This window comes from Heterocephalus glaber, unplaced genomic scaffold, assembly GCF_053883595.1.
Source record: "Heterocephalus glaber isolate CG9 unplaced genomic scaffold, H.glaber_assembly_v1.0 deba00001428, whole genome shotgun sequence".
NCBI classification, from domain to species: Eukaryota; Metazoa; Chordata; class Mammalia; order Rodentia; family Bathyergidae; genus Heterocephalus; species Heterocephalus glaber.
Genome location: NW_028258293.1, coordinates 11,726,670 through 11,752,231, shown reverse-complemented (window position 1 = coordinate 11,752,231; position 25,562 = coordinate 11,726,670). Strand labels below are relative to the sequence as shown.

General features: G+C 39.8%; 1 protein-coding gene across 1 annotated transcript; it reads right to left on the bottom strand.

Annotated features, from left to right (window-relative positions):
• Window positions 1-1,825: 1,825 nt before the first annotated feature.
• LOC101713481 (mas-related G protein-coupled receptor member X1) lies at window positions 1,826-22,572 on the bottom strand. The gene is made up of 3 exons (XM_013074554.3): window positions 22,466-22,572; window positions 10,379-10,530; window positions 1,826-7,048 (listed from the first exon to the last, which is right to left on the bottom strand). Exons 2-3 carry the CDS (start codon window positions 10,414-10,416, stop codon window positions 6,046-6,048), a joined length of 1,041 nt encoding a protein of 346 aa, XP_012930008.3. The 5' UTR covers window positions 10,417-10,530; window positions 22,466-22,572; the 3' UTR covers window positions 1,826-6,045.
• Between the last annotated feature and the right edge of the window lie 2,990 nt (window positions 22,573-25,562).

Sequence of the window (25,562 nt, the reverse complement as noted above, 5' to 3'; positions counted from 1 at the left end):
GTAGATTTATAGGAACTTCTTGGCCCACACTACCTGAAAAATAAATCGTGAACAAATTTAAAGGACCACCAGACCAAGGCTTTATTTTAACAGAACTTGTGTAGCAGGACATGGTGTCAGTACACCAGAGGGAGCCCTCTGGGACTAACCCAAGAAGTGTGAGGGGAGTGCTGCTTCTATAGCAGCTTCAGGCTTGTGACTTATCTGACTATAAGCCTGTGATTGGTTCAAATTAGGGCCTGCTGATTGGTCCACCTGCCAGCCTATAATTGATTCAAGTGAATGTGAGGAATCCAGGGCAACCAAAGCTCACAGAGCAATTCAATGAGAGGGCAGGGTGATTTGAGCTGATTTGAGCTGCAATAGCTGTCACATCTACATGAAAAATGGTGGGTCTGAAACCAGGGAATATTCAGAAGGGCTGGCTGCATTCATCACAGTGTACTGGAGTTTGGGGAGGTTGGGGATGTTAATAATGGACCCAGATTCTTCCCTCCCTGATCTTAGCCACATCATGGAGGATCCCCTTCTGCTTTCTCAGTGTCTGCAGCTGTGGGAATCAGGGAAGGGAATCATGGCTGACAGGTCAACCTGCATCTCATATCAGAGTAACCTGGAGAGCAGCCACAAATCAACCACTGGTGGTGGTGGGAGGACCCTGAGGCAAGAGAAAAACTGTCCCAGTCCATTCTGAGAGGTGGGGGCATGAGAGGCGAAAAGGAAAGTAAAGGGAGGAAGCATAACAGCCTTTGGCAAAATTACATTCCTCTCTTGTTGGCACAACAAAAAGGAGAGAGTCAAGCCCTTTTTGTCTGTCTCGGTGTGGGTTCTGCTGGTTGCTTTTAGCCAGATGTAAAGTGAAAACTGGAGCAAAAAGCAGATGTGAAAAGTTTGCAGTTTCATCAGAAAAAAAAAAAAAAGAGTCTACAAAGTTGGAGCCATGGAGGGGATGGTTGCTGAAAAGATTAACATTAAAAAGAAGCCAACTACTTTGCATCAGAACACTAGAAAACATGCCTTGAAGGCATCTCAAGAATCAGCCAGACAAAACCCTTCACAGACTCAAGGATGTAAGACTAAAGCTTGCATTTGAGAAGAACCCCCCTGAGGGCCCTGCAACAGAAGATCTGCGTAAAGAATACATTCCCCAGGACAATTTTCACCACGATCCACTTATCCAGGCACTCAGTGGGCTCTGCAGCCATAATACAAGGGGACCCAGCTCCTGGTCAAGCTGGCATCAAACCTTTATGTCATCTTTATGGTGCTGGTTCTCCAGGTATGCAAAATGCAAGAGTTGTGGGGTCATGAAAGCTCCCACCCAGATTTCAAAGAAGGCCGCTGAAGTCAGGCAGTGTGCCCCTGGGAGGGAAGTGCATGAAGCTGTGAGAGCAAGCCAAAAGTGTTGTGGAGAAACCAGAAAGTTACACTTATAGAGTATCTACTAAGGAAAGCCACAGGCAGTGAGAGGAGCCACCCTCAGTAGGGGATGCCTGCCCCTCTGAAGTCACATTTCACCACGACCTGCCTGGAGTGCTGGACATGGAGCTACAGGATTTAATATTTGCCCTACTAGGTTTTGGCCTTCCTTTGTACAATTCTTTCCTCTCCTCCTATTCCTCCTTTTTGAAAGAAAATGTTTACTCTATTCCATTGTATGTTAGAAGTATTTAACTTTCTTGTAATTTTTATAGAGTTGCACAGCTAAGAGTTTGCTTACTTGAAAAGTTTTGAATTTAAAGCAGTTGCAATGCTAACATCCAAAGTGAAGACAAATAAAAAATTTTCACCCTTTTAAATAGTAAAATAAAACAGTACAATTGAACACAACTGAACAATTTTTTTATTCATTAATTTTTTTTTAAAACAAAATGACTGTATTTCAAAACATAACCAAAAAATAAAACAAAGTAAATAGGAAACACGAAGTATTTCACAATGGCAATGCATGACAAAAATCTTTACATACTGAATCATCCAACACTCCTAGGAATTAGGAACAGACTGTTACTACAAGGGGAAGTGAAAGAAACACAAAAACAAAATTAACACAAAGGAACAGTAATGTTATGCAAAGATGTGATGGAAAGATTAACATTAAGAAAAACCACTTACATTGCATTATCAATTATTAGTACATATTGTTATCTAATGGTCACAGTTTTGGGAAATGGGGAACTTTGATTTCAACACTGAAGCACTCCAACTAAGAGGAAACTTACTCAAATATAGATTTTGCATATAGTTTTCAATGGTAATTGTAATCGACAGAAATAATTCCAAAGCAGCTGAAAAATTCAAATTTACATAAGCATATTCACTACATAGAAAACTTACAGCTAATATATTAAAATAAATTTGTAAGGCCAGGCGTGGTGATCTATGGCTTGGTAGATTTTAGGTATACAATATGTTGACATTCATTATTAGGAATTTGTCCCTTTACATAATATATCTTGGCTTTTTTTACTCAATAATTTTATGGGTACATTTTAGGTTAAACAATTTTTTTAATTAACAAAACTTTTTATACCTATCAGAAACTGGACAGACCTTGAGGACAGCATAATAAGTTAAAGGACAACGAAAAATATTAAATTTTGTAATATTCTGCATATGTAACATTCTTAGAATGATAAAATTATAGATATAAAGACTGAGTATGTGGTTGTTAGAGGTATGGGAAGTGTAATGAGGGTGAGTGTGTTTATGTAAAAGTAGACCAAACAAGTCAGAAAGAAGACTCATAAGTAGTTGCAGCACTCTTGTGACTAAAATTGGTCAGTATATGGAGGGTAAAGTAGACTATATTTATGGGCAGGAGAGAAATTTGACCTCTTATAAGAACAGTTTGATGATAGTTAGGGTTGGTAGGCTACAAATGGATCAGTGTGTCAGTGATTGAAGACAGAAGTACTTTGGATATCTTCAGATTTCCAATTATCCTGCAAAGCTATGATTTTTTTAAAAAACAGCATGGTACTGACACAAAAATAGAAATGTGGAAAAATGGAATAGAATGAAAGACACAGGCATAACTGATGCTCCTACAGCCATTTGACTTTTCTTTTGGGCTTGGTGTAACATCTCATTGGTTTATTCATCAGGGAGGACCCTAATAATGAAAGCTAAACCATAGGCATGATAGATGATAGATAGATAGGTAGGCAGACAAAACATATAGCTTTGATACCTAGTAGGCTATACTGTTTAGGTTCAAGGAAGGAAACTATATGATATTCCTACAACAATATTTCCTAAGGACACTTTATCAGTCAGCATTTACTAGAGAAACAGATATAACACAAGATATACAAATGTATAAGAAATTACAAGATTGGCTTACGATGGCCACCCACAAAGTCAGATGAGGAAGAGTGCAGAGGATCTGTCTGCACACTGGAGACTGAAGGATTCAGTCAGAGGTCTGGAGCTCACTGCAGTGTCCCGTGGGAGTCCATACCAGGAGGTCAATGGGTCTGGGATGGAGGCTGAAAAGTCTACAGCAGGAGCCAAGAGATGATGTCCAAGGTGAAGGCAAAGACTGGAGCACCTCCAAAGAATGAAAGTAGCAGTGTCCTTCCTCATGTCCCCTTTATACCATCCAGGTGAGGAGCTGCCCTAGGGAACTGCTGAGCCAATTTAGCTAAGCTTCTCTTAACTAAACTTCTCAAGTTGACACAATCACTCAACCATCACAGACACACTTGTCAGCATGCGTTCCGATCATTCAGTCATATGTGACTGGATAATAAGTACTCACACATGCAGAACTAAAATGAAGCATGAATTGAAATTCTTACCACATCTATTTACATAAATAAGTAAATAGAATGTCTAAGATACACCTAAAGCCTCAGGCCTGCATCACTTCTCTTTGGAACTTATTAATTACTCTGTCATACATGTAACAGCATATTACAACATCTCATAAAAAAATACCAAGATGCTCTGTGTTCCATTTCAAAAGAGGTATAAGGTGATGTTCAGACTTTGAATACGTTAACCAGTGGACAACTGGTTACCAACTCTTACGCTATCATCCATACCAAGGCTACAAAACTTTTTTAGTTGATTTTTATGTGAGGAGTAAAATGCTGAATTTAAAGATGAACTAGGTCCCCTGTTCCCAGTTCTGGGCCTACTGCAAGCCAAGAGACTGCAGCAGAGAAACCAGTGCATTCCAGTTTCTCACTTCTCCAATCTACCATATCGTTCGCTCAGATCCTTGATGCTTGTATTGTTGACTTCTGACTCTGTATGTTTGGACATACTCTTTGGAAGAGAGTTCAGAAAACAGGACTCTGCTTTTTGTCTTGTCCTCCTGCATTGACCTGACTGGCCCTTTTGCGTTTCCCAATATTATAGACTCGACACCAACTAATTTTATGAAACTAATACAAACCCCTATAATGACATAGCCATTAAAGATACTCCTTAATACTGATAGTAATCCAGACTTAAGTACTTTTTAAAAGGGATCTTATAACCACTATTAAGTTCTTGTCATAACAAAGAAATGAAAATTATTTACATAATTATCTCTGTACCCTGAACTACTTCTATGTTTTTATTAACAATAGTACTATAAATTGCCTCTTCTCCCATTTCTATCTATCCAGGTTTCACATATCTTTCCTTGCTAATTTCAAAAGCTTATGGGTCAGGCAAAAGGGGCAGAGGGCACATGCTTGGTAAATTATACAAACATCAATTCAAATTCTAAGTATTTCAGAAAGGCTTCCTTCTCTACTGGCCAACACACACGAGCGTACAAGTACACACACACACACACACACACACACACACTGATATCTTCTAGCAATCTGTTCCCTTTGTGTTTACATCCTGGAAATATTCAGACTAGTTGTACCATTTTAGAAAGATATGTGTGAAAAGAAATCTCTTTTCTCAAACTCTAGTATAATGGACAACAGCAATCAAATCACATCTATTTTTACAGCCAGTATTGGTATACTGGTGATACTGGTGCCCAATACATACCACAACATCATATAGAAAGTGTACCACAGCCAACTCTCCTGACTTCAGATAACTCCTGAGAGTAGTCATGGTACACAGCCATGAACTTTTGAGGCTGCTAGCCTTGCAATAGCAATCCATATCTTCTAGATATTGCCTTTGGTCCATATTGATACGAAGTCAAATCCCACTGTCTTATTCTAAAAACTTCCAGACCACCAATAACATAAGATTTAGATTTGGCAATTCAATGACCCAACATTGGCTTGGGTTGCTTGGGGTGGGCATGGGGTCAGCTTGGGAATCCAGGTACACTGACCATACGTCCAGTACTCTCTTCAACCTGGCACTCCCATATTTTGTATTTTTATATATCCCAGAATTTCAATAAGTGAGAAATAATTCTAGACTTAGACTGGTCAGGAAAATAACTAAATAACTCCATACCAGATCTCATGGGTAAAGTTCATGGTGTTAATTCCCAGAATCCAAAGTTAACTTGTCCATTCAATGGACAAGTGTCACTAGAAGAATTTTAATAAATCCAATTTCCTGGACTTATGCAAGGAGAGAGAGAATCTGTCTCTAAAGAAATTATTTCCCCTAAACTCAGAGACTGAGGGATAAACAGTTGCAGGAGAGTTCAATCATTCAAAACCTAGCTTTTTATCTGCAGCATGCCCCAATCAGAGAAAATCAGGATTCTCTGTCCAACACAGTCTGAGAGAAATAAGATATCTTCTTTTCTGACACCTTCATGTAGGAAATCCTTATCAATTTCACGATACAGTATTGAATAGAAATTTTTTCCATTGTAATGAAAATTTCCAATAAAACATATTCAGGAGAAATTTGAGAAATTCATTAAGAATGTCAAAAAGGTTGGGAATTTTTGTATTTGCACTTTCTCTAAGAAAACTAGAAAAGCTAAGGCATTGGCTATTTAAAGGCAGCACAAAATCACCAAGGCATTTGCAAGGCATGAGACCAAGAGAATATTGTATACTGTGGCGTTGACTCTCAAAACCACATATGTCTGATAAAAGTGGAGGCTCTTCAGCCCTAAGCCACTCCGCTTCCTGACATTTCTAGGGTTTCCTGGACATGTCTGTCTTCACCTTCATTCTCATGATAGGAATCCTGCAGAGCCCTCTGAAGAACCAGCTTGAGGGTCTGATGCTGCTGCCTGAAGGAGCCAATGAAGAAGTAAATGATGGGGTTGGCGCAGCTGTTAACACAGGACAGGACAGTTGTAGCTATATAAAAATAGCAAGAGAAGTCAGGAAGAGTGATCGGAAGCCAGAGTAACAGGAACCAGAAAAGCCCAAAGGGCAGGGCACAGATGAGGAAGACCAGGACTGTGAATAGGATGGTCACATACAGCCTGGTTACCGGCATCCGTCGGGAACCACAGAGGATTCTGACTACCAGGGTTAGGCTGGACCCAGATAGAGTTAGAAATAAAAAAATCAGCCATGCAGTTACGATGAAATCAAAATTTTTCCACCAAATACTACTAAAAAACTCATACAGGAAGCCAGAGTAGTTCCATTCCAGGATGTTAAGCAGCAGGGATAGGGCCCATAGTAGGGTACACACAATAGCTGACGTATGTCTGGGACGGTGGCAGCGGTACCAGATGGGCCACAGGACAGAGAGGCAGCGCTCCATGCTAATGGCACTGAGTGTGCTCAGACCTGCGATGTACGGAATAAGTGCTATGTTGATTAGGATGAAACTAATACCTATATAGAGGTGATGGAAGGGCCTGATGACAATAAGCAGGGAACCAAAACAGTGGCAGCAGAGGACGAGGAAGTCGGATGCAGCCAGGTTGAGGATGTAGACTGAAATGGTGTTCCTGCGCATGCGACATCCCAGGAGATAGATGACAACTGCATTTCCTGGCAGGCCTACCAGGCCAATGATGATGATCAGGAAGTCTGGGATCAAAGTCTCATAACAAGTCTGTACTAAGGACTCGTCAGTTCCATTCACTGTCGTGGGGTCCATCCCCTGGGATGTTATGGTTGGATCCACGCTCATAAGCCCTTCACTGGTGTACCTGAGAACACAAACAACTTTGAGAACATGCTGTATGATCACTTACTCTCAGGACCACCCTGTTATATGGGAATTATTGTTCCTATTATAAAAGGGAGGGTTGGAATCATTAAGTAATCTATCCACAGCTTGTTAGTCCTGGACTATAGATATAAACCTAGTACTTGTTGACTCTACAGACTGACCTTTCTCTTCAAAACACAAGTTTTCCAAAGAATATGGAAGAATAAAGAATATGGAGCACATTTTATATCCCCAGGGTGCAATTCTATGGCATATTTTGTACTAAATATTTCTTCAGTGAATGAAGGAAAGAATGGGAATCCTTACAATAGAGGATGATTTGGGTTAAATGTGAAAAAATGAAAACAAAGTAATTATAAAACATATACATCACATTAGGAAGATTTCGTTCATCATAATTATTCTTGTGGACATTTCTGTGTTTACAAGAATTAACTTATGTGTGCCCAAATACTTAAAGTTGACCATTTAAGTCCTTTGAAGTAAAGATTAAATATGGATTTTCTCAGGAATTAGAAGCATCTTGATTCACAGAGTAGGAGTTAGATTTGTGTTGGAGCTGAATTGGTCAGCAGCTTAGAAGAGAAAGCCATGAGTTACAGTGGTGCCTGAGAGTCAAGCAAAAGAGGTATTTGAAATATGGCACTGTCCATGGAGAGCTATGAAGTGCTGCTCTGTGGAGTGTACAATATAATCGTACTCCATTCAGTCTGTTCATTCTCTCAAAGGATATCCTTACATGGTCCCTTTGCTGATGCAAGCTTTAGTGGAAAAGGAGTCTATGAGGATAAAGCAGAAACATGCAGGGTTTGTAATACAAAGAGAGATGTTTATGAACACAACAAGAGAAAGAGGACCAGCTTACAGCTGCATGAGCAATAGTGGCTGAGACCTCATTCAGCATTCTCTTGTAATCATCTCAAGAGCCTACAAGGTAAGAATTTTGCAGAGGATGGAATTAGAGCAAAAAAAAAAAAAGATGACTAATGTGTTCTTGGTCTCACAGTGTAATTTGACTGTACATCTGCCTTAGGGTCCACTCTTTGATTGGACCTTTGACCCCACCATGACTGTATGTCAGTTTTAGGCAGATGAAACAAAAGTAGAGAAGTAATGCCTAAGGTAAATCAAAGATAACAATAAAAATTGTGATGAAAATTAAATCTAACATCAGTAAATTCTATAAACTAAGAGAAAGGGAAGATAGAGCACAAGAAACAATGGGGTAGGATTTAATTATGAACAGATAGTAATAGAATTCAGGACCCTCACTTGCCTCCAAAGATAGCCATGTCTTTAGAATCCTGAGTACACAGCTGATCTGCACATACACAAGTAGAGAGGGACTGCTTCCTCTTCTGGGCCTGAAGAGAGGCTTCCAGAAGTGAATGCATCCATCAAGAGCTCCCCTAGAAAGACAAGCTCCTACAGTCATGGTTGTTTTCAAGTAGAAATGGGAGAACATAGAAGTTTTATTATTCTCATCAAGACACCTATTAATTCATAAATGTTTCTAGGGTGTGATAGCTACCTCATCAAACTTGAAAAGGTAGATTATTCATGAAGAGTAGATTATTCCTGTTTTCTTCATTTTTGTACCACAATATTTAGCATGTGCCCCTTAAAGATCATCTAGCATAGTGTATTCACTTACCATGGAAAGAAACCGAGGTTTACATAGATAGATTTCCCTGAAATCACATCCTCGAAAGCATGCTCAATGCCAGCCCTTAGAGCCCTGTTTAAGATTTTTCAACTATTCTCTGTCATGCTGTTTTTTATTTATGAGGATCTCCCAAAAAACTTCATCTGAACCAGAATCTGAGAGGAAATCAGAGACAAGAGACTTTCAGTAGCCTTCCAGTATCCATTCTCCTCTCTTGTCATATAGTGATTGAATTAAGTCAGAAAAAAGGGTGACACTTCTCAGTCTCCCTTGATTCTGGATTGTACCAAGTTGGAAGAGGAGAACAGTGATGTGACTAACTCCTGAGTCATGGTATTAATAGACAGGGAATAGTCTCTCCTTTTCCTCCTCTTCCTCAAGGCCAAAAAGCTGATGTGCCTGGGAGTATGTGGGACCACAAAGATGATGGTGCCCCTCTAGGGTTTGGGAAGCAACAGTTTGCGGAGTCTTTGAGTCTGATGCCTTGGAGTCTCCAGAAGAAGTCTAAAATATTCCTGATTAAGTCATTACTCTATCCGAGCAGCTAAATGCATACTTTATCCAATAAAGAATGTGGCTCCTTTTTAAATTACATTTGTCCTCAAGGCATTTTTGGTCACTGAGGTGAATGCTCCACAAAAGTGACAGTAAAGGAAGAAGCCACAAACAGTGAAAAAATAACTCCAATGGAGATGAAACGAGCAGTGACTCACTGATATTTACATAGAAAAAACTCCAAGAAGTAGAGAGATATAAGAGATAGGAGAAAAGTGTCCCTTTGCCATGAGGATTCTCATTCTGTCCTTCTCTACCCTGTTTGACATCCCAAGAGTGTGCCTTCCATGACCTTCCTCAGTGAGATCTTTTTCTCCTTGTTTGGTTGAATCAAGCCACTGGGAGACACCATCAGGAGACTGATTGGCAAGAGGAGAGGGATTTGGGCATTTTCATCCCATTCTTCATATGGCACTCATGTTGGCAGTGGTAGCGCCTCTCCCTGATTAGTCATCGTCCCCTACTGCTACAACTTCACGTATGACTACACTCTCTCTGGAGAATGATTTTTCCTTTATGCTTATAAATTTAGAGCTGGAAGTAGTGCATCACTGTTCTTTCTTAAGGGTGCACAGCCATTCATTGTTTCTTTCTCTTAACTTTTGTCATCTTTGTAAGCAGTCACTAGAGAAATACTCCTCCATTATTCTTGTTTGGACCAAAATTTTCTTTTTCCTAGGACCTTCTCAAAAATACAAAGGAGAATAACTTTGATAAGGTAGTAAAACAATAAGATTTGAGTATGTAGCAGCTTAGTTTTAGGCAACAATCCTGTTGTGTTACCTTGCATCTTACATGAACTTAAGAGGCAGCATTGTCCCATGACAAAGACTAGGATAGTTAGGATAAAGGGAAGAATATGGCAAGATGGTCCAAAAAGGAAAAAGGTCTACTTGGCCCCATTTCAAACTCCCACAGTTGGGTCTGCCTGCACTCAGTTTGCAGATAGGAGCTTCTGTCTGCTGCCTGTTACTGAAGGAAACATCATGCCCTCCTGTGTGCACCATCATAAGGTGAAAACACCACGGTGTGGACTCAGAATAAATACTGAAGCTGGAACTCTAGCAGTCATGTTTATACCCTTACCTTTCTGTCATTCTGTCCAGCGTTGGAGAGGTGACCATTTTGAAGAAGAGCCTTTCTCAGATGCAGTGGCAGGAAAATACACTTCCTTGCTCTCAATCAGGAGATGATTTTAGGAGCTGGAGTAAACGCTGGAGTAAACACTGGAGAAAACGCTGGAGAGGAAGGGACACGTATCAAGATTCTGGATAAACTCTGTGACTTCCTGTACATGGACTGGGAATAAATCAGACACCAGAGCCATCTGAGACAAGACTTTTCACCCAGATGTTTCTGGGCATCTCCCTTATTGTCAGTCACCCATCAACCTCTGCCATTCTGTCATGTCCACTGGTAAGTAATTGCTGTTCTGTGCATTAATTGCCAACTGAAGTCCTAGGCAGTGCTGTCAAGCAATGTGAGCCTGTACTGTGAAGCATATAATACAAATGTCATTGAGTCATTCAAGGCTCACCATGGCTTGATTCTCTCTTATATTTTGGGTATTTTCTTTAACATAGTAGTAAGACAATCATGTGTAGGCTTTTATTTCCAATGACAAATAAATGTATGCAAAGTCGTTTCCATAAATCCCATTCTCCAGAGGCTACTGCTTGCTGCCCGTACCATTTTTATTTGTCCTATTGCTATTAGCTCTGAATTACAAATTTATATTACAAGCTTTAATTTATAAGCATGCACCAGTGGATCTATTGACCTCTGTCTTAGTTATTTTTCTCTCATTGCTGAGACAAATTACGTGACACTCAAAGTTAAAGGGGGAAAGGTTTATTTGGCTTATAATTCATAGAGGTTTCAGCTGGCTCCAAGGCAGCTGGCTCCATGATCAGCTGGCTCCAAGGCAGGGTGGAAGAGGGGCAACAGTTCATGGTGGCAGAAGACAGCAAATGCAACAAGAGACCTTAACAGTGTCTTTCTGCCCCTTTTATTTTATTCAGTAGCACTCAGGACCTGAATCCTAGTGCCCTCTGTCCTAGCCCCACCATGAGTTAATCACATACTCTAGATTTATCCACCTCTGAAAACACATGAGGCTTGTACAAGCCATAACATTCTGCCCCTGACTCCCAAAGACTCATTCATATCCCTTTATCCAAAAAAGCATTCAGTCCATCTCCAAGTGTTGCCAAAGCCCTAACAGTTTCAGCATTGCTGAAAATCCAAGTCCAAAGTCTCCTCTGAGATTGAAGGCAAACTCTTAGCTGCAAACCCCTGTACAAATGAAAAGAAAGTTAAACACTTCCAACATTCAATGGCACAAGATAGACATTACCATTCCAAAAGTTACAAATGGAGATACAAAGGAATGGGACCAAAGCAAGTCCAAAATCTACCAGGGCAACATTAAATCCCACAGCTCCACTTCCAGCATCCCCACCAATCTGTGCAAGTTGTACACTCCAAAGGGCTTGGGTGGCTCTGCTGCTAGGCACTGGAGATGGCTGTAGCTCCCAAGGTTTCTCTTTGGGATGATTCTTCTCCCTCCTTGTAGCTTTCCTCAGACTATCCACGTCCCGGCTTCCTCAAACTTCTGGGGTCTCCACTGCACCTTCAGCTTCACACTCACAGCTTCACACCCTGCCCTCTCAGGGGCACACTGCTTGGCCTCCCAGGCCTTCTTCTGAAATCTGGGTGGAAGCCTTTCTGACACCACAACTCTTCCATTATGCTTGCGCCTACAACCAGTGCCATGTGGATGATGCCAAGGTCTGCTGCCAGCTGGAGCAGTAGCCAGGCTTCTTTCTCTCTTGGCTGTAGGGGTTAAGTGGAGTGCCTGGATCACTGAGCATTATGAACTCAACCCCAAGGAACAAATTCTTTAGGCTGCCACCAGTCTGGAACATAGTGCTCTGGGGCTTTCTCCTCAAAGCAAAGTCTTCCATTTTTGCAATTTTGAGGCTGGAAAGGGTAGAGTCCTGCTGCTTTTTATGATGCCATCTTTTCCATTCTCTTGTTCCTTCTCAGCAATCAAGATCTCCTCTCCTCTTACCTTTGCAGTCTATAGCTTTATTGGAGCTTCCTTTCTGGCCAAACTCACAATGTTTTTAATCATTCTGCTGGGCTCTTTGCCCTTGATTCTCAACATAAATCTGGCCAAAAGCCCCCAAGAGTAGTCATGCCACTGCTTCAACATTAGGCTGTCTTGAAATTTCTTCTACAAGATTAGTCTGCCGCCCTTAATTTCAGCCTCAGGCAAAATCTCTAGATACAAGCAAAATAAAAACAAACTTTCTACCAAGCTATAATATGCATTGTCTGGAGTCCAGCAGCCTCTGCAGTCCTTCTTTCTAGTTGGAACTTCCTGAGCCCGGTCTTTACCACCTTTCTGGTCTTCTGAGTTCTGATCAGAACTTCCCACACAGAGCAGCCTAAGGTGTTCCAGCTCTTCTTCTTCATCCAGCATCTCCAAACTTTTCTTAGCTCTTCCTCTTCCCACAAGCCAGTTCCACAGGCTCTTGAGCCACATGGCCAGGTAATATTACACCAATGACCCCACTCTGGGTACCAAATTCTGTCTTAGATACTTTTCTCTCATTGCTGAGACAAAGTATCCAACTCTCAAAGTTAAAGAGGGAAAGGTTTATTTGGCTTGCAATTTGTGGAGGTTTCAGTCCATAATCGACTGGCTCCAAGGCAGGGTGGCAGAGGAGCAACAGATCATGCTGGCAGAAGACAGCAAATGCAACAAGAGAATTTAAGAGTGTCCTTTTGCCCCTTTTATCTTATTCAGACTTAGGGTGGGTAGAACTCATGCCCTTAATCCTAACACCCTCAGACCTGGTCCTACCATGAGTCAACGACACACTCGAGATTTATCCACCTCTGACAAAGCGTGAGGCTCTGAGGGGGCATCTAAACACAAGTCACCACAAACTTCTTATAAAATATCAAGTTTTCAGCAACCATAATATTTCCTTCTTTTTTCTCCCTCCACTTCATGAAACTTGCTATTTATTTGACTTAGCTGAGATATTAAAAATTAATAGTAGATAGTATCTCTTATAACTTCCCTTCTTGTACCTCGTGCTGTAGTAATTTTTGGCTATTTGTTTTTCTTTTCTTTTTTTTTAACAGGACGGGGCCTTCACACTGAACTACATCTCCAGCCCCTTTTTTTTCCTCACGCCAAGACAGAGCCTCACTAATTTGCCCAGACTGGGCTCAAATTTGTAATCCTCCTGCCTCTGACTCCCAGAGTACTGAGATTACTAGGATGTGCCACCACATCCAGCTATGGTTCTTAATGGAATTGGAATTAAAAGCTGAGTCAGACATGAACTTTGGGGTAGAATGTTATGGGATTTTTTTTTAATGAATTGTTTTTTCCTAAGCTTCATGTGATTGATGGCTTTGTTCCCAAGGTGACAGTACAAGGAAGTTCTGTGGAAACTTTCAGTGGGGGGATCTTGTGGGAAGTCCTTATGTCATGGGAGGTGCTCTCAGAGGGTAGTTGTCATGTGACCCCCGAGTGATGGGGAGAGGATTATTATAAGAGGAGCAAGTTTCACTACACCCAGCTCTCTATGACTCTTGGCTGGTGATATGTGATTCTTTCTCCAGCTCCCTCCATCTGGCGTGGGGCCATTCCAGAACTTGCACTGTACCATTTGGACTTTCAGCCTCCAAAGCTGTGACCTAAACAAACCTTTTTATTTCATAAATGTCCTATGTCTATTATTTCACTATAGTAAGGAAAAGGGTACTAATATAGAAACTATTTTAATAAAATATTCAGAAATGGTCTTCAATAGATTAATTCAGCAAATACTTAATAGGCACCTTATTATGACCTGAACTGTGTCCACCCAATTTTCATAAATGAAAATTCTAATCCCATTTCTCAGAATATGACTATATGTTTTAAAGAGCTAATTAAGTTAAGATGAAGACATTATGGTGGGTCTTATCCAACACAAGAGAAGTCCACATGAGAAGAGGGTGTTATGATACAAATACACTGAAGGAAGGTCATAAGGAGACACCAGGAGAAGAATCCATCTACAAGTCAAGAAGAGAGGTCTCACCTCTTCTTACTAAAAAGCTTCTGCACAGCAAGAGAAACCTCCAACAGTGTGAAGAGACAACCCACAATGTGGGAAAAAATCTTCACCAGCTGTTCCTCAGACAAAGGTCTACTATCTAGAATCTATAAAGAACTTAAAAAAATCAGACCTCCCAAATTTAAAGACCCAATCCAAAAATGGGCATCTGAAATGAACACACATTTCTCAGACAAAGAAGTATAAACAGCAAATAAACATATGAAAAAATGTTCAACATCACTGGTCATTCGAGAGATGCAGATGAAAACAACACTGAGATTCCACCTCACCCCAGAAAGAATGGTTGCTATCATGAAATCAACCAATAACAAATGCTGGCAGGGCTGTGGGGAAAGAGGAACCCTATTCCACTGCTGATGGGAGCATAGACTGGGGCAATCACTGTGGAAATCAGTACGGAGATACCTCAAAGAACTAGGATTGGAAGTTCCACTTGACCCAGCTATTCTGCTGTTGGGTATCTGCCCCAAAGAATTAAAAGAATTGTACCACAGTGATATATGTGCACCCATGTTCATAGCAGCCCAATTTGTAATAGCTAAAACTTGGAAGCAACCCAATTTCCCATCAACTGGAGACTGGATAAAGAAAATGTGTGTTTTTTTGTTTTTTTTTTTTAATAAAATGGAGTATTACTCAGCTATAAAGAATGAGAAACTAGAGACATTTATAGCTAAATGGATGCACATTGAGGCCATAGTCTTAAGTGAAATAAATAGGAAACATATGTGTAAATACTGAATAGTTTCTCTAGTGTGAGAAACTGAAAGTGTAAATAAGGACTAAAAGGTATAATAGATAATGTGAAATAGGAAGAAAAGGTGCAAAGGGGAAGAGGAAGTGGGAGGGGTAGGGGAAAGGAAAGAAGGGAATGGAATTAATATGAGAAAACAAAAAAATGGAAACAAAGTCTTTGTAGATAGGGAGGGGTGGAGGGCTTGAAGGGAGGGCAGGGGAAGGGGGAAGAAATAAGAACCAAGATGCAAATTTCCAAGGATGAATGTCATTATATTGTATACCTTAAATGTACCAATAAAATTAATAAAAAAAGAAGAGAGGTCTTAAATGAAATCATGAGATATAAACACAACTCTAAAAAATTACTAAATGTAAAAATTAGTCATGATTTCAAATGTTGGCAAGGATTTAGAGAAACTGTATTTTCATACATCACTGGTAGAAAAGTAAAATGATTTGCCCCCTCTAGAAAATCTTCTGTGTTTTATGAAAACGTTAAACATCCGCATCCTGTACCATCCAACATTCAACCCTGACACATGTCCCAGAAAGTGGAAATTGGGTTCACTTAAAAGCCTCTGTTCAGATGTTTGTTGTAGCAACTGGAAACAATCCAAATGCCCAGCCATTTGTGAATGGTGAAACAAAGCTTAGTACATCCTTATAATGGGTTATCACTATGGAATTTTAAGAAATCAGCAGTGGGAGATTCAAGGTGGCTGACTAGAGCTGCCTAGAACTCACCTGGTTATCTACAAAGAAAACCTACAGTAACAAAGGTGCAGCTGCATTATGATATAAATGATCTTATTTGACATCAGCAAAAGAGAGACTGGAAGCTTGTAAGGCTCAGAGACCTAGGACAACAGCACAGTAAGAAAAATAAAATACCCAGGTGCCTAGCAGCCCGGGGAGGGTATTATTATGTGTCATTTTAAAGTATTTTAGCAAAAGATTTCTAGCAAGACAAATTCCCTCCATTTGTGCTCAGTGATTCAGCACATGTCAAAGTTCTCCTAGGGCCTCCTTGCCCACCTCACACATATAGCATTTGTTTGTGTTGGGAATATTCCAAATCCTCTCTAGTAGCTGTCTTGAAATATTTAATTGTTTTGTTCTCTGCTACAGAGCATCCAAAGATACTTCTTCTATCCTATTGCAACTCTGTAACTATTTACAAACTTTTCTTTGTCACTCCTTCCCCTACACCTTCTCAGGTCCAGAAGCTGCTATTATATTCTCTACTTTTTAGAGAATGACTTTGTTTTGCAAAGAGAAATAAAATGACACTGACAAGAAACTCAGACCTTCATAAAGAAAATCAAGATCTCAAGCAAACAACCTGAAAGTGCATCTCAAGGAAACAGAACAGCAAGAGAACAGACCAAATCCAAGGAAAAATAATAATAAAGATCAGAGCAGACATTAAAAAATGGACTCCAAAAAAAAATACAAGAGATCAACAAATGAAAAATTGATCTCTGAAAAGATAAATAAACTCAACTGACTTTTAACTAGACTAACCAAGAATAAAGATATAAGGGATGAAAAAGAAGATGTGACAACTGATAACACAGAAATAAAACAATCACAAAGGCCTGTTATCAACAAATACATGTCAACAAATTGGAAAAACTTATATACATGAATGCATTTCTGGACACAGATGACCTACCAAAATTGAGTCATGAAAACATAGAACCCCTGAACAAAACAATTAGGAATATTGAGATTGAGTCACTAATTTAAAAAAAGTTTCCCTAAAAGGAAAAGCCCCAAACAGGTAGTTTCACTACTGAATTATATAAAGGAAGAACACATATCAGTTCTTCTCAAACATTTCAAAACCTGCAAAAGAGAAAAGTCTTCCAATCTCATTCTGTGTGGTGAGCATTATCTACTTACAAAAAGCAGAAAAGGACAAAGAAAACTGTAGATCTCTATCCTTGACCCAAAAAGAGGCAAAAATTCTCAGCAAAATACTAGCAAAGTGAATCAAATAACACACCAAAAAGGTCACCCATCATGATCAAGAGGCATTTATCACAGGGATATAAAAGTTCAACATTTGCAAATCAATAAATGTAATTCATACATCATATCAACAGAATAAAAGATAAAATTCTATCATTATCTCAACAGATGCAGAAAAAGCATTTGATATGGCCATACTTCCAAAATTGTTATACAAGTTTAATGAGATCCAAATCAAAATTCCAACAGCTTATCTCGCAGAATTAGAGAAAACAATCCTAAAATTCTTTTGGAACCAGAAGAGACCTAGAATAGCAAAGGCAATTATTGGCAACAAAGGTGAGGGAGGGGTCATCACAATCCTTGACTTGAAATTATACTACAAAGCTACTGTGATAAAAACAGCATGGTACTGGCAAAAAAACAGACCTGAGAACCAGTGGAACAGATTAAAAAATTCAGAAACAACTGCAGACATACTCAGCCACCTCATCTTTGACAAAGGAGCTAAACACCCTCACTGGAAGAAAGATAGCCTTGTTAATAAATGGTGCTGAAAAAACTGGGTTTCCTCTTGTGAAGAGACAACCCACCGTGTCGGAAAAATGTTGGCCAGCTGTTCTTTGGACAAAGACTAATATCTAAAATATATAAAGAATTCGAAAAATCAGGACCTCCCACACACAAATTTAAAGACCCAATCCAAAAATAGGCATCTGAAATGAAAAGATGCACTTCTGAGATGAAGAATGAGAAACAGCAAAAAAATATATGAAAAAATGTTCAACATTACTGGTCATTCAAGAGATGCAAATTAAAAAAACACTGAGATTCTATCTCACTCACTCCAGAGAGAATGGCTGTTATCAAGAAATCAACCAATAACAAATGCTGGCAGGGCTGTGGGGAAAAAGGAACCTTTCTTCACTGTTGGTGGGAGTGTAGACTGGTCCAACCACTGTGGAAATCAGTGTGGAGATTCCACAAAAAACTAGAACTAGAGTTCTGTTTGACCCAGCTATTCCCCTTCTTGGTATCTTCCTAAAAGAATTAAAAGCATCATATCACAGCAATACATGCACACCTATGTTTATAGCAGCACACTTTGTATAGCTAAATCTTGGAAACAGCCCAAATGCCCATCAACCAAAGAATGGATAAAGAAGATGTGGTTTTTCAATACAATGGAGTACTATTCAGCCATCATGAAGGATAAATTTGAGACATTCATAGCTGAATGGATGCACCTTGAGAACACACTCGTAAGTGAAATAAATCAGACACATGTGTAAATACTGCATTGTTTCTCTGGTGTGAGAAGCTGAAAGTGTAATTAAGGCCCAAAATGTTTGATATTGTTAAATAGGAAGGAAATGTTCCAATGGGCAGGAGAACTAGGGAAGGGTGCAGGAGAAGGGAAAGAAGGGAAAGGAAAAAATGAGAAAAGAAGGATGAAATGGAAACACAGCTTTTGCAACTAAGGAGGGGAAGAGGGTTTGAAGGGAAAGTAGGGGAATGGGAAAAAAAGGATCAAGATATACCATGCACAGGTACAAATTCCCTGTGATAAATGTGATCATTATGTCTACCTAAAATGTACCGATAAACTTAATTAATTGAAAAAGAAAAAATTAGGGGCTAGGGATTTAGCTCAGTGGTTCTGTTGCCTGCCTTGCAAGTGCAAGATTCCAAGTTCAATCCCCAGTACAAAAAAAAAATAAAAATAAAAGAAAGCATTTGATAAAATTCAACATCCTTTTATTGTATAAATCCTGAACAAATTTGGTATAGAATGAATGGACTTCAATATAACAAAGGCTGTCACAAATCCACTTCGAACATCATATGAAAGGGGGGAAGCTAAGAGTGTTTCCCGTAACATCTCAAACAAGATGTGGATGTCCAGCCTCCTTCACTTCTTTTCAGCACACTTCTGGAAGTCTTAGTCAGAGAAATTAGGCAAGAGAACGGAATGAAAGGCAAATAGGAAGGCAGAAAGTCAGTGTTTGTGAAGCAGTACCAGAGGAGCCAAGGGCAGATGGGCAGCACTCAGTGCTAATGTGGCCAAAGAGCACAGCTTGAGTTTCAGGCAAAGGTCACAGAGGTATAAAACTTCTGTAGGTGCAAATGTAGATGGAACAGAAGACGATGGTGAAACAGCAGGGGATCTATAGTGTGGCAGCAGAGGAAAAGAAATTCTACCACAGCCAGAGGAGTATGGACACAGAGAAAGCGTTCCTGTACATGCAGAAGCGCAGGAGCCAGGGTACAATTGCGTTTTCTACCTACCCAGCTAAGGCAATGATTGGGGTCATCAAGCTCAAGATCAGGGTGTCCTTGTAAAAATATGGTAGAATATTACTACTTATTACTACTTATTGTCACACAAAAGTTCTTAAGTGAAATTTGTCACCAGAAACACATATGCAAAGGAATGGAGAAAATGTCATTCCTCCTAAGTATTTCCTTCACTGGAACAAAATGAGTGTGTTGGAAAGAACTCCTGCCTAATAGAGATGGCTACTGATGATTGTTGTCATGTCTCCACCAAAAGACAGACCTGTGTCTTGTTTTACTAAGCATTGAGAAGAGCTTATAGCTATGATTTAGGACTAAGATTCAGGGATGAACAGAATCTCATGTACTTTTGAAGAGTAAAAATATTTGAGAAGAGAGACAGAACACACAATGAGGCTGAACATCAGGAGTGAAATATGTGAACTGGGCTAGTAATTTACCGTTTTTCTATGGGATGTGTAACATTAAAGCCATTCATTACCACTCCCCCCAGGTGATTTTGAATATACTAGTTTGCTTTCCAAATTAAAGGACTTTGTTCCAGAATTCTCGGGGCAGGGTATTTTTAATGCGTGTTGATGAAGGGCTTTGGGTGAAAAGAGAAGCTTGTGAACAATTCAGGTGGAAATAAGGAAGTGCTCAGTAGTAGGTGAACAGCTGCAGCTGGCTGAGTGACTAGCTGGTGATATAGCTGTTAATCACATAAACTCCTATGACGTGAGCACTATTGCTACTCCCACCTTACCTCACCTCTGAGGAAATGGGGGCATAAGGTGCTTGAATAACTTGGCTGAGGTCTCATGCAGGAAAGTAGCAGAGCCTGGTGAACCCACAGAGATGCATCAGGGCCATCGCCCTTCACCAGCTCTGCAGCTCTAAGGCCAGGGCAGTGTGTAAGCTACACACGGGAAGGTGACCAAAGATAAAAACGTGTGCCCTTGGGATGTAGAAATGGCAACTCACACCTATTTGAATTTTAGAAATAGCAAGGAAGACAAGTCCATGAACCATGGAACACATAAGAGGTGGGTTGAGGAATTAGAGGTAACAGAACCCAGAGTCCAAGCGTCCTGTGTTTCTCTGAAAACTCTGCAGTCAATCTGGACTACCCACAGCTCACACAAGCCAGGAGGATCTGAGTGAAAGAAGGCAGGAACCCCTGGGCATGAAGGGCTGGATTTGCCTATTATATGTCTCTTTGTTCCTGCAGCCCTGCTGGACTCAAGGAGAATATGGAAGAAACTCACTCACAACCTCTGTTGTTCTCCCTCAGGGCTCCTAGATCTTTCTATTTGTGGCACTGAGCACAATTTTAAACTGTGTGTGTGATTTTTCTTTTGTCCAGACTTGCTTGGTATTTGTTGTTATTCACTGTCATATACCCAGCCCCTAACAAAGTCTTTTAGAGACCATCTATTAAAGTATACTCATCTATCACAGGAAGAACCTGGGATTTAATGAAAATAAATGGCATCAGAATTACACATGAAAATTAATTCCAAAAGCAGCTTGATCTCCTTGATCTCTCTGAGACTTCTACTGTTCTCCACTCCATTATTTACTAAGTAATGAGCTCTCAAGAAAGCTTTTATTGTATCATGGGATGTGAAAATGTAGAGGAGAATTAAGGTGTAGAAACTGTTCACTGTGGCCAACAGTCCTCCTCCCTTCTTCCATTGAGGGGATTTTTTGGTACCATATGGCCAGGTCATGGAGAGGTGGCACAGTGAGGGAGCAAGCTCTTGGGTTAGGTTCTCCTGCTACTTTTCCTTCAGTCTGGAATGAAGATTTTGCTGGGAGCCATGTAGGATCATAAGGATGGGGATTCATCTCTAGGAATGAGGAGGGGTTAGCAAATTGAAAGGAGCCCTGGTATTGAACATCCAGTCTAGGTTTAATAATCTTTCTTTCTGACTTAAGAGACTAAGAACACAGGTATCTCTTATACGATTAAACATCATAAACTTGAAATATCTATACATGTCTGAGTGCCTTCGACTTTTTATCCATATCACACTCTTAAGTAATTACTGCCATAGTGAGAGATTGTTCAAAAGATAAGACACTAGATTAAAAGGTGAAAATAAATGAGAAGTAAAATGAAGTGGAAGGACATACAGTGAGAAACTGATCTGATCACACTGAGACACAGATGCTCTCAGGAAATCTAAGTATTGGTGAAGCTATGGAAAGAAATAAACTTTCCCCATTCAGCTACATTTCATGTCCCCTCTTCCCACCCTGTTCTGCATCCTTAGAGGAGACACTTATGCCCCATCAATGGGATAGTTACCTTTCTCCCTGTCTCCTGGTTACATCTTGGGAGAACATGAGGACAGCAAATTGGGAGGTTTCAATTTCCTCTCCGTCTCTCTGCTAGACTGTAAGGTGACAGTGGCAGTGTTACCATACCTAAAGAGATGCCATCTATCTGGTGGACCTGTCCTAAAACCACAGCTTTAGCTTCACCCAACTCCAAATTCTGATAACTTCATTCTATTATCTTTTAAAGTTCAGTGATACTAAACATCTCTCTACCACTTCCCCTTCCTTGCCTTGGTGGAGAAAGTTTCACCACCACCTATACCTTTCCCTAAGTCTACCTAGTTGTCCCTTGGTTGGGCTCTATTACATTTTAGGCCATTTGTATCTGGCTTTACTCACAGAACTTTGTTTTGGAAAAGGATGTGTGTGCCTATCTTGCTTCCTAAATTAAGGAAAGCAGCAGAATTCCCACCATGTCAGCAAATTTGAAGGATCTGAAGGATTGGAGTGAAGGACAGATGGAGAAGGTCAAAGTGGAGGAAGCAGTCATGAGTCACAGCTTTCAAATATCCCACAGTCAGGCCTTCCAGCACCCAAGATTGCCAGAAGGGAGTTTCTCATCTCCTGTCCGTCCCTGCCAGAACCCCTGTGGTTGCCTGGCTGCTCCATTCCAAAGCAAAAAGATAAGGATTTGCACAAAGTGGGGAAAGGTAGCAGTGACTTCCAAAGTAAGGTCTTAGTAAAGTCCTACCTTCCCTCCATCCTTCTTACTGGGTTGGTAAGCGGACCTGTGCTGAAGAGAAGTGTCTCTTGAGTTGACCCTCAGGACATTGCTCTGCCCTGGAGGGTTTCCTGCAGGGGCTGGCGTGAACACTGATATGCAGTCAGGCTTATCAAGATGCTGGGCAGCCCTGTGATTTCCTGGCCTGAGACCTCTGGCAGTGAGTGTGGAGCCCCTTGAGCCATCCTCATGAGACCTCTCTCAATAGTTAGTCGGAGTCTACTCCTATTTCTCAAACTCTGCCCATGCCTGCCTCATCGGGTCCCCTTCCCTGCAAGTGCTTGTTGTTTTGGAGGTTTTTAAACAATGCCAACAATGTGGGATTCCGATGGGAACCTTTGCAATTAACAATGAAGCACAGCTTTTCATTTGACAGCTTAGGCCCTCAATGGCGTTATCTACTGTTTCTCTTTATCTTAGTGGTGACGATGACTCATGCTTGTTTGCCTGTTCTTTACAACTGACACAGAAAAACACCAGAAAAGAAACGTGAAAGTCTTCCTGAATTTTACTATCCAGAATCAGCAACTTGTTTAAGTTGTTCTTTAACTTCATTATTAGTAGCTAATAAATAGTAAAAGTGAAAAAAGTATGACAGTATTATTTTCAGAAATCAGAGAGAGGAATTGGGAATACTCTGTGTAGTAGATGTAATGTCCGTGAAGTGGTTATTGGAAAGTTGACTCAGTTTTGAATATGTGCTGGAAACTCTGTGATTACTCCTAAATACATTCTTTTTCTGTTTTGTTTTGTTTTGTTTTGAGACAGGGTCTTGCTATGTACTTCAGGTTGGCCTTGAACTCACTTTATAGCCCAGACTGGCCTCAAACTTATAGTGATCTTCCTGCTTCAGCCTCCCAAGTGCTGAGATTACACATGTGCACCACCACAACCATCCTCCTCCCAAATACGTTCTGAAGAGATATATAATGGATATACTGGGACAGAAAAAAAGGCTATTCAGTGGTGGTGAACCTATCACACAGGGGTTATTTGTTTTTCTTTTAAGACAAAAGGTGTTAAATATGAGTTGTCTTTTTCTAAATTAAATCCTCAGTATTCAGGTTTAATTGCAGTGTCGGCACTTTGTGATAAATAAATGGGTTTGGGGTTGCAGTTTGACCGCTCGTCTCTAAAAGGTTTGCCATCACTACTCTAAAATATCACATAAAAGCAGAGACTCATTGAATTTTTAAAAGTACACCTAATTATATATTGTTGCCAGAAATCCACTTTAAATATAAAGAGGTAACAGATTAAATAAAGTGATGGAGAAAGATATACCATCTGGAATTAATTTTTAAAAATGCTGGAGCAGCTATATTAATTTGATACAAAAACAGAAATCAAATCAGAGAACATTATCCAATACAGAAAATCATGATGAAGAGGTCAGTTCTTCAAGAAGACATGGTAATCCTAAAGTGGATGTGGGTAACAGTAGAACAACAAAGTATTTGAGGAAAAAAATGATAGAACTGTTAAGATAAACAGATATATTTTTCATTTTTTCATAAACTATAATAATTTGTTATCTTCTTCCTCATTATTATTATTAACTAACCATTATCTATTTGTTATGCTTTATATCTAGATGTCCCTTTGAAGCCTCATGTGCTCATAAATAGGGTTTGGGGCAGGGGACTGGGTCACAGGGATGTGATGCTCACCAGTGGATGAGTCCACTGATGAGTGTATAGCTAAATGTGATGTTGGGAGGTGAAGGCTGGTGGGAGGAGGGGAGTCACTGGGGGTGTGGACTGTAAGGTCTCTCTCCCTCCCTCCCTACTATTCAGATGAACAAATAATACTTATACTACAACAGTTAGAAAACAACCAATTCAGAGCAAAAGACTTTAACTGAATCTTCATAAAAGAAGACATATAGATAACAAATAAACATAGGGAACATGCTTATTGTGATCACAAAATTGCAAGTAAAAAAAAAAATCCAATGAGCTACTACAACATACCTAATAGAATGGCTGAAAGTCCAAAACACTGGCAACTTTAAATTCTGCTCAGGATGTGCAGCAACAGGAACATGCACACATTGCTGTGAGAACACAGAATTAGAAGGCAGTTTGGAAGTTTCTCGTAATACTAAACATAGGCTTAGCATACGTTCACCAGTCATCCTTCTAGGAGTTTATTCAAATGAATTGAAAAGTTACGCCCACACAAAATCCTGTACACAAAGTTTGTAGCAGCTTTGGTCATCATTGGCAAAACTTAGAGTCAACCAAGATGTTCTTCAATAGATGAATGAATAAACTGCAGAATAACCATAAAATGAAGCATTATCATCAATTAAAAATGAGGTAGGAAACTATGAAAAGACATGGAAGACTCTTAAATTTGTACTGCTGAGAGAAAGAGGATAGTCTGAAGGAAGACGTTATTTACTGTATGATTATAACAAATGAAATCCTGGAAAAGACAAAACCAGTGATTTCATGGAATTCTGATGGGATAGAGGTAGAATGGCAGACTAGAAGGTATTTTTAGGGAATTAAAATGGTAGATTTGTATTAATCTCCTTTTGACAAGAAACACTGAATTGTAAGAGTGCTATAATCCAAAATGGTATAACTATAGAATTTAATTTATACTAATGTATTAGTATTGCTAATATAAAGATACCACACTAACATAAAATGTTAAGACAGTAATAAGGAAGAAGAATAGGACAGAGGGTACAGGAGAACTCTCTGTGCTATTAGTGTAAATCTAAAGTTGCACTAAAAATGGTTTATTAAATAACGAATTATCAAAATATCAACCTGATAAATATTTTAAATGCACATAACTATCAAAAGACTTATATCCAGCATATATAAACAGTTCTACAAATAGATGGTGAAAAAAGAACTAATAGAAACTTGAGGAGACACTTCAAAAACAATTAACAATAAATACAGCAAAAGATGCTTAGTTACTAGAAAAATGCAAATGAAAACACAGTGAAATACTATTTCATACTCATTACAATGGTTAAATTCACAAGACACCTTGCCATGTTTGCTGGGTCCATGCAGAGCAACTGCAAGCCTCATTTCATCCATTG